The sequence below is a fragment of the Trachinotus anak genome, unplaced genomic scaffold (assembly GCF_046630095.1).
Source record: "Trachinotus anak isolate AG129_WGS33_773 ecotype Australia unplaced genomic scaffold, CSIRO_AGI_Tana_v1 ptg000002l, whole genome shotgun sequence".
Classification (NCBI taxonomy): Eukaryota; Metazoa; Chordata; class Actinopteri; order Carangiformes; family Carangidae; genus Trachinotus; species Trachinotus anak.
Window position 1 is genome coordinate 20,217,821 of NW_027273853.1, and position 9,372 is coordinate 20,227,192.

The 9,372-nt window shown below is 43.7% G+C and overlaps 1 protein-coding gene across 2 annotated transcripts in view; it reads left to right on the forward strand.

Moving 5' to 3' along the window:
• Positions 1–8,162, forward strand: part of hipk2 (homeodomain interacting protein kinase 2) — a 68,368-nt gene extending 60,206 nt beyond the window's left edge. For both annotated transcript variants that reach the window (XM_071504841.1, XM_071504849.1), the window contains exons 10-15: positions 975–1,105; positions 2,112–2,294; positions 2,452–2,775; positions 3,541–3,785; positions 3,901–4,061; positions 4,179–8,162. In XM_071504841.1, coding sequence (XP_071360942.1) covers positions 975–1,105; positions 2,112–2,294; positions 2,452–2,775; positions 3,541–3,785; positions 3,901–4,061; positions 4,179–4,643 — 1,509 coding nt within the window. In that variant the 3' untranslated portion in view covers positions 4,644–8,162. The remainder of the gene's footprint in view (positions 1–974; positions 1,106–2,111; positions 2,295–2,451; positions 2,776–3,540; positions 3,786–3,900; positions 4,062–4,178) is intronic.
• The last annotated feature ends 1,210 nt before the right edge of the window (positions 8,163–9,372 follow it).

Below are 9,372 nucleotides of genomic sequence, written 5' to 3' on the forward strand. Positions count from 1 at the left end.
GGTTAAGCTAAAGACAAAGATAAAGATAAAACATAGGATAAAAAAGTTACTGTGCTATATACACAGATTACCTGCTTTGCATTTTGTACGGTGCCTCTCTCTCTCTCTCTCTCTCTCTCCTCCCTCCTCTCTCTCTGTCTTTCTCTTCCTCTATTTAAACGTGTGCGCGCTGCAGCACATACTGATGCTGTTGTAAATAGATGTGCAAATGGTATTAAAGGAACAATTCATTAGCCCTGACATTAAAGTGCTAATCAATAGAACTGCATTAAACTATTAGGGTTACACACACACACACACACACACACACACACATACACACAGTAATGCACACCAACACGCTTGGGCATGCATGTACGCTCACTCATCTTGGCACATCTCAGGGCATATTATGCCTGATATTCCTCCTGCTCTGCATCAGAAATACAAAGTAGCCTCTTTCACAACAGCTTGAATAAGCCTATGAATTTAATTAGAACATAGGTTGATTTGACTCAAGTCAAACACATAATCACACTCCCTCACAAACACACACTCGCATACGCTCAGTCACTCATACACGAGCACACAAAGAAAGGAGCTGCTCTACATCTTTATTAAGTCCTGGTTTTTCTCTTTTGTCAATGGATATCTCCTTGAAGCTGGCGGAGTTCATTTTGCATGCCCAGTAGCTAGTTGAAACCAGCTGTTATGCACTTTTGAAAAGATACATTCATTTATCACAACACCCTCAAACTAATCAGCCAGTTTCAATGAGTTTCCTTTGTTCATGCATTTATGATGTCTGAATTTAAAGATGCAAAAAAAAAAAAAAAAAGGATCATGGGTAACTTTGTAGTCCCATGACAAACTTAGGAATAAAACTAATTAATAAAATTCTCATTTTGTGACTTGGCAACTGACTCCTTTCAATCTCTACTCCTTGTCGTCTCCCCCTCTTTGTTTATCCCCCGCTCTGTGTTCTCCTACCTCAGCAGGCCTGGCCCAGCGGCACCCAGCAGATCCTACTGCCTCCAGCCTGGCAGCAGCTCACCCACACCTCAGTCCAGCATGCCACTGTCATCCCCGACTCCATGAGCAGCACACAGCCTCTCGCCAACTGGAGGTGAACAACACTGCTTTCTTACTCTTAACTGCTTCCAGCTAATTTTAACCTTAACAGATTTAGGAGAGTACCATGATGTCTGAATATTGTGGCCTTCAGGTTCTAGCCCACCTTTCTTCAGGCAAGATTTAGCTGGATAAATATTTCCAATAGGTTGACACGTGTCATTTTAAAGCTTCCAAATCAAAGCACTTTGTACAATCAAATTTATACAGATAATACCAGGGGTAAGTCTGTAGTTCAGGTCAGATAAATGGATTTCACACAGGCCACCAGTGGTTTCATGGCCTTTATAGCTCAAAATGTGCTATAGGAAGATGGTATAGCATAGGACCAATCAACTGAGGAGTCTGCTCCTCTCTGACAGCTTGTCCTTTATCTTGAGTGAATCACAGTCCCCATGTGAACAGTGGTGCTTTTATAAGAGCAGATTTACCTCAGGGAGATGGGATATATGTACATGTAGAGACATCATGTCGAGTATAGCCTGTCACTACGACAACTTAATAAATGGATGGATGGATGGATGGATGGGAGAGGGCAATTTGCAGGGAGATGAGGAGGACGCAGGTATATAATGTGTATGTGTGGAGGGCTGTTAAGGCCATGTATGCTCAAATTCATTCAGAGCTGTCCATCTGTGACCAGACACCACCCTCCCCGTCTCTCCCTCCCTTCCCGGCCAGTGGCAGCTCTGTTGTCCTCTGAGAGACGATTGGGAAAGTGTCGCACTTCCTCTGCAGAGCTATCGCTCCACAGCTGCTGGTGTCAGCTCCTCTGCCCTCCCTCTTTGCTCTCTCCCTCTCCTCTCCTGTGGTCCTCTATAGAAAAGTTAGCTGCTGCCACCTGCTGACTTCTGTGGGAAATTCTTATCCATCCTCACCTCCCATCAATGCTGATTTTGATTATCCTGATATGTGAAAGTATCGTTCAGTATTTCGTGCGCTGACGCCCCAGTTACAGGTTTCTAACTGTTGTGGTAACTTTAAACTGTGCTATGTTACAGGAATTCCCACCCTCATGGCAGCCATTATAATCCCATCATGCAGCAGCCAGCCTTGTTGGCTGGCCACGTCACGCTCCCATCCAACCAGACGCTCAATGTGGGAGTGGCACATGTTATGAGGCAGCACTCAACCAATAACAGCTCCTCTTCCAAAAAGAACAAACAGCACCAGATGTCTGCCAGGTACTCTTAAACACTCAGGTGGCTCTAGGTGCACTGCAATCTATCATCCTGGCAGCTAAAGCTCATCACTATAAGACCATGATGTCTCGCAGCTTTTGATTTTTCCATGTTTATCGCCGTCTGGAAGACACTCACCCCGTCCCTGTCTTTCTATCAGGAACATGTCAGCATACGAGGTGTCATCCTCCCAGGCGGTGCTGTCCCCGCAGCGCTCCAAGAGGGTGAAGGAGAACACGCCCCCGCGTTGCGCTGTGCTACAGAACAGCTCGGCCTCCAACTGTCCGCCCCCGCAGCCGTGTGGGGGCAGCGGGTGGGGGTCCGGTGAAGCAGAGCAGGCTTCCAGCACCACCCGCGACCATCAGCACCAGCACCACGTCCCCAGACAGACCATCATCATCCCTGACACGCCCAGCCCCGCAGTCAGCATCATTACCATCAGCAGCGACACAGATGAGGAGGATGACCACAAACAAAACAACAGGTCAGTCCTGTGGCTTTTTTTTTTAAATGTGGTTTGTTTTATACACTCTAAAAAGTTTGTTGATCATTGCAGTGCTTGTCATTTTATTATGAACTGCTACTGATGTCAGAGATTTTCAGGCTTGTCATTGCAGTATGAATTTCAACAATACACACAACAAAAACAGCTGCAGACTTAGATCAGCCAAGATAAAGATGCATGCCTGTTCAAAAACATGGCATGCATCTGTTTTGACTTAGCAGGATCAAAATATGTTCCCCACATTGACAGCAAAACAACTTTCTGTCATCTTATTTGTTCTGTGATCTCATTTTGGGGTTTTCCAAGTAGCGTATAAAATATAATATAGGCATTTTGGCCATGTGAGGATAAAACGTGATTTGATGTGAATGCTATCTGGGCTACTCAAGGCCAGCGATAATCTCTGGGGTGTTAGTGTTTTGTGGCGGTTGATCAAATCAGTTTTATAGCCGCAGAGCTATAATACCGATGAACTGAAACTGCTGTGGCATGCTACAATGAAACACATCGCAAATGATTGTGAGCAAGAGGTGACAGAAAGTTAACTAGCAATGGTAACCACTGATTTATAATTTGCAGAAATACATAGAGTAATGTATTAACTTACAGTTTTAATTCTTGGTTGCAGAACGTATGATCAAAGACTAATCTATAATTATAGATGTAGCAAAAATAAACTACCCATAACAGTTTTAAATGTGTTCTAATTAACTTTCCTCTCTCTCGTCCCCTTGTTTCCTCCAGCTCATCTTCAAAGCAGAGGAAGAATGTCATCAGTTGTGTGACAGTCCATGATTCACCCGACTCCGACTGTTCCAGCAACAACAGCCCCTACACTGTGGAGTCCAGACCGCCCAACAACAACAGCTACGACACAAAGACCACCATACTGGACAACTACAACAATGGGAACCCCCGCACCATCATCATCCCCCCTCTCAAAACCCAGAGCAGTGAGGTCCCGAATGAGTGTGAGCGACTGATGCCAGGTGAATGACTTTGGCAGACTCTAAAACTCTGGTGTATTAGCTATTAACTATCACGTCGTGAGGTATTAAAGTTGCTGCTTGCCAATTAATCAAACTTGTATCTTCTCCTGTGCAGATGCAATGAACCATCAGAATTCAGCTTACAAGTTCAAATCCTCCAACGGAGTGGTGTCTGGCAATAATCACATAACGGGGGGCGTGACTGGAGGTGGATCCTACCGACAGCAGCGCTCAGGGCCACACCCCCTCCAGCAGCAGCCTCTCAATCTCAGCCAGGTATAGAGAGACATGAATAACACTCTCAGTGTGTGAATATGTGTGTGTAAGAAAGCTGAGAATAGTTCAACACTTTGGGAAATAGATTTATTAAATCTCTATCATCTCCTCTTCCAGGCCCAGCAGCACATGGTAGCCGAGCGAAACGGAGGTCATCGGCGCCAGCAGGCCTACATCACCCCCACCATCGCCACTCAGGCCCCGTACTCCTTCCATCACAACAGCCCCTCTCACACGGGCAACGTCCACCCGCACTTGGCTGCCACACACCTGCCCAGCCAGCCCCACCTCTACACCTACACAGCTCCTGCTGCTCTGGGCTCCACCGGCACCGTGGCCCACCTGGTGGCGTCACAAGGCTCGGCGCGCCATGCGGTCCAGCACGGTAGTTACCCACCAAGCATCGTCCACCAGGTCCCAGTCAGCATGGGCCACCGTGTGTTGCCCTCGCCCACCCTGCACCACAGTCAGTACCAGGCCCAGTTTGCCCACCAGGCCTACATCAGCGCCTCACCCGCCTCCACTGTCTACACTGGATACCCGCTGAGCCCCACCAAGGTCAACCAGTACCCTTACCTCTAGAGAAGACACTGACTGACACTGGAGAGCCTCACCCAGCACTGCTGCTCCCCCCCTCCCGAACCCACCCGCCCTGAGCCCCATCGACATCCTGAACATCCTCTCCTCAACCTCAGACATAACAAAGACAGAGGAACATGCAATCCTTATGAAACTGTCACGTATAACTTGAAGATATAACGACAGAGAGAAAAAGAAACAAAAGATTCACAGCCTCTCTAGAAGGGAAAGATGAATTTCAGAGGGGTACAGTTCAAGATATTTTCTTTCAGTTCTGTTTTTTTCTTCCTAAAAGGGCCAGTTTTTGCTTTTATTTGTCTAGTCTTCGCTTTACTTTATGAGGAAAGTAATGTCTAGTTTTACAGGAAGGTTTGAAAGAGGCCTTTTGGGACAGTGGAGGTTTTCTGGTTTGTTTTCTTTTATTTTCCCCTCTTAAATTTGGGAAGTGACTGTTGAACAGGGGTTACTGACTGGAAGTTTGGAATCCCAAGAGTTTTGGGAGAAGGTGAAATACGGAAACCTGCTGCTCTTCAAAGAAAAAAATATTGATGGCCTTGAACTGTCTTAATATTTCCAAATCATTCATGGTGTGGGGAGAAAAGAGAGGCAACTTCCCCCGCTCCACCTTCTCCGGTCGAGGAGGCTTCTGGAAATATAACCAACAGAAGACAACAAACTTTTTAGTGTATTTATAGATATTTTTCCTTTTCGTTTCACCTTTACGACGATACTTCAGTTTTAGCTAGGTGTCTTAGCTGGGGCCCCGTTCTTAGAATGTAGCAGTCTGCACCTGTTTGTTTTAAGATTTTTTTTTTTTTTTTTTTCCTGATACCAATAGATTTTTTTTTTGTTCCTTTTTTTTCAATGTGATTGCACAAAGTGGTTATAATAACATAGGCATGTACAACGTGATTGTCTGTGTGTGCTACTGTCAGCCATGCGTGTGTAGTCCACCTCCTCAAAACCCTCTTCAGTCATTAGGTTTTTGACCATTGTTCCCTCGTAGTGCCTTACAGATATAATGACACAGTTTACTTGGCTTGGATCCTGAAAGCCACACGAGACTATAGCTATACTTAGAGAGACATGTTTCCCTGGATTGACATCCGAGTCGGGGCAGTTGTAGCTCTCTTCCAGGTGTAGGCTCAGCCCTTGCTGTTTCTCGTCCTTAGTGACAGCTTACTATAGATGATGAAGATTAATGTCAGAGTTGGTATCACGCTGAGCTATTTTATGATGTGTGCATGAGATAACTTGCCTGGGGTACTTACCAAAGTCATAGATAAATTCTTGTTACATTTGCTCTGGATATTAATGTAAATATGAAAATGTACAGTATAGCTGTAGCTGTAAACCTCTTATCGCACTGGCACCCAAAATGTGGCTTTAGTTTGGAACATATTTGTGTCTTTTTTTTTCTTTTTCTTTTTTTTTTTTTTAAACTCACACAAGGGAATTCATGCATCGTGATCACAGAGCAGAGATATGAAGCTCAGTTTTCATGTACAGGGAATGAGTTACAGTACAATGTTCGCGACACAGTAGAGGTCGTTTTTTTTAAGGTTAAAAGCTAGTCCGAAAGAAGGGCCTGACAGAAAGTGATTGTTGCCATGAGGGGGATTCTGTGAGGCTAGAGATAGCCTGGCTGCAGCGAAGAGACAGAGTATCGAGGGTTGTTTGAGCGAGATACTGTGTAGGCACGAGTGAGGGGGCTTGTTGGAAGCATAGGGTCAGTTTAGGTAGGGACTGTGGAGGGCACGGTGAAACTCTATCTTAAATGGGACTAAAATGGTAGCAAGTTGGCACTGAGCAGGTTGATAGTAACACTGAGCCCGTGGGGTTGGTAGGAGCCCGGGGGGGCGCTACCTTACCTGAATGCACATTAGAATTCTGACATGAATCCTTTTGTTGTCATCTTTTTCTTTTATTTTTTTCTTGCTGTCGCTGTTAGTTTCTTCAGCAGAGACAATTGGAAGTTACTTGCTGCGTTAGAGGTTTGGGTAGCGTCGCAGAGCTGCAGGAACAGAACAGAAGGGAAATGCCACAGCATACACCTGGAAGGGCACCTTGTGGACAATTTGTTGCCACTGTCCATTTGTCTTCGAACCCGATACACCACAGACATCGCCACGCCAGTCAGATGGGATACCTGAACACTTAGAGAACCAATAGGGCTGTCGCTTTGTGTGTTTGCTGCTTGATTTAACAGACGTCATTTATTCTTGTAGCCAATGATACAAATAATCTCCTCTGTTCATTTGTCCTCTTGAACGTGGGCACATCAGAACTGCTGGTGGTTTTAGTGAAAGCCTTCCCCTCTCCCTCTTGGTATGCCATAGTACTTGCATTTGAAGTGATTTTTTTTTTTTTTTTTTTTTTTTTTAACTTAACATTATCTTGAAGTTTTTTGACATGGCTGTAGTACATGTTGTGTTTATTTTTAGAGATTGTTGCAATAATTCTTGTGGATGTTTTATCAGAGTGTGTATGTGTTTTTATTATATGTCAGGCTCATTTCTATTTTGTAACCTGGGGGTTGGTGTACAGTTATATTTAGTATTCCGTGGAGGTGGGTGCACCTGTGTAAAGTGTTGCAACACTGCTGATGATAGTAAGTGTTGAGTTGATGATAATCCAATGGGGCTCTTATAGATACATACTTGGCTTGAGGGTGCCACAACCCAGAGTGGACTTTCATCCTGGTACTTGTTTCCCCAATAACTCCACTCCCCGTCAGCTCCAGCATGCAAAGCCTTGGGTCCGGGCACTTAAAGATGTGATTACATAGTACGTTGCTGGTTACATCATTCTTCTCTGTTCCGTTGTTGTCTTTTTATTTTATTTAATCTACTTAATTTCCTCTAGGTCATTGGGGCCGAAGCACACACGCGCATAAGGGAGATGATTTTTCCATTGAAATCTTTTGACTCCTCTGTTATGAGGCAGACTACTGAAACATTCCACTGTTTGAGGGAATTTGGCGTTACCCATGCTACACTGCTGTCCTGTCCCCACTCTTGTCAGCACGGGGATGGTGTTGTCACACTCTGACTTTTCCGCTCCTCCCACCAAAGAATTAAACAGATTGACCATGTACAGCACAGCACAGTACAGTAAAAGCAATCCTCTACAACATTGCTAGAGCATATAGGCAATAACTTCTGGTCATGTTGTTTTAACCCCCAAGCAAGTGCATGTGTGCATAAGATGTACAAGTACACAGGGAGGATTTAATGTACTTCATGTATACAGCACAGTCTTGAGTTTGTTAAGAATCTAGACATTCAGCTATGAGAAGCGCTGCAGTTTGTTTTGAAGCTTTCTCTGTTTTACTTTCATCGCTCTTCACACTTGGCCCCTGTTGAGACTGAATGATCCATATTTGTCTAACCTCTCTCCAAATTGTTTTATAAGCCAGTTATTTTTTACGCTGTTCATGTTGTAGCTTTATTGGTGTTGTAAGAAAATGAATTTGTAAAAAAAAAAGAAGAAAAAAAAAGTTCTTTTTACATTAGCGTGCCATGGAATAGAATGACCTGTAAAAATGAATTAATCAAAAAAGTACCAACTATACCTTTAAAACCATGGTCACCTGCGCAAAAATGAATGTAATACGTGACCTGCGACATCTGAAATGGCTTTAGATCTTTCTCAGTGGGTGACCATTTCATTTCATTTCTACACTGTTTGTGGCCATGCATGATGCAATAATTATACATCTGATCTCCAGCAGAATCCCATATGAGACAAATAATGTAAAATTACCACTTTCCTCATGATTAGGGGTTATAGAATAATCACTATTTTCTCAAATGAAACATCCAATTAAGAGAAGCCCTGTATGCGCAACATTGTGGGAAATAACTTGACGTGTATGATATCTTTGTCTATCACGCTGTTTCACTTAACCAATGTTTTGTGTTTTATAAAAAAAAAAAAAAAAGGGGTGGGAATCAGAAATGTGAGCATTAACGTAGATCGAGTGACCTTACAACTACCAAAATGTGCTTAAGTAGAGTGTAAAAATGTTTTGTGTTGTTGAGGTGAGCGTAGCCTTCCCAGCTAGCGACTTTATTGTTAGAGTACTGCCTTCCAAATAACCAACAATACCTCTAAAGCTTTAAGGTGACATTTAAATCAGAGTAAACTGAATAAGGCAGCATCTCACTCTCAATGAAGCCTGGCATTCTCCTATTAAATACACTCAAACTTCCAACTCTCTGCTCATGGTGTTTTTGTTAATAGTCCTCCTGGAGCTTTGGAAACACCAAAAAACATTCCTGAGAGCACGGCACACAGTGCTATGCATTAGTCTTCTTCGGACAAACTCCTCTAAGGTGACTTGAAGCTAAGCAAGAAGTGAACAGACAACCTGCAACAGAAACCCACACACTCTTACAGTAACAAAAAAAAAAAAAAAAAAAATCATTTGGCAAAGTCGCAGCTGCTTCCCAAAGTACAGAGGGGTTAGGAGCAGGTGTTAGGGGGATTAATCATATGCTGATGTACTTTCTGTCACCTGGAAATTCATAATCTAGCTACACAAGCATTCTTAAAGCCCTTTTGGATATGAGTGTATGTTTTTTTTGTTTTTTAGCCTTTGTTGAGGAGATCTGCTCCTTTTGCTGGCTATTCCTTGGGGGAATTCAGGGTGAGGTGGTCAAGGTTTGATGCCGTCACTGATCGAGGGTGTCAGGTGATTGTAACGTATGAATTTAAGAACCAAAAGTAA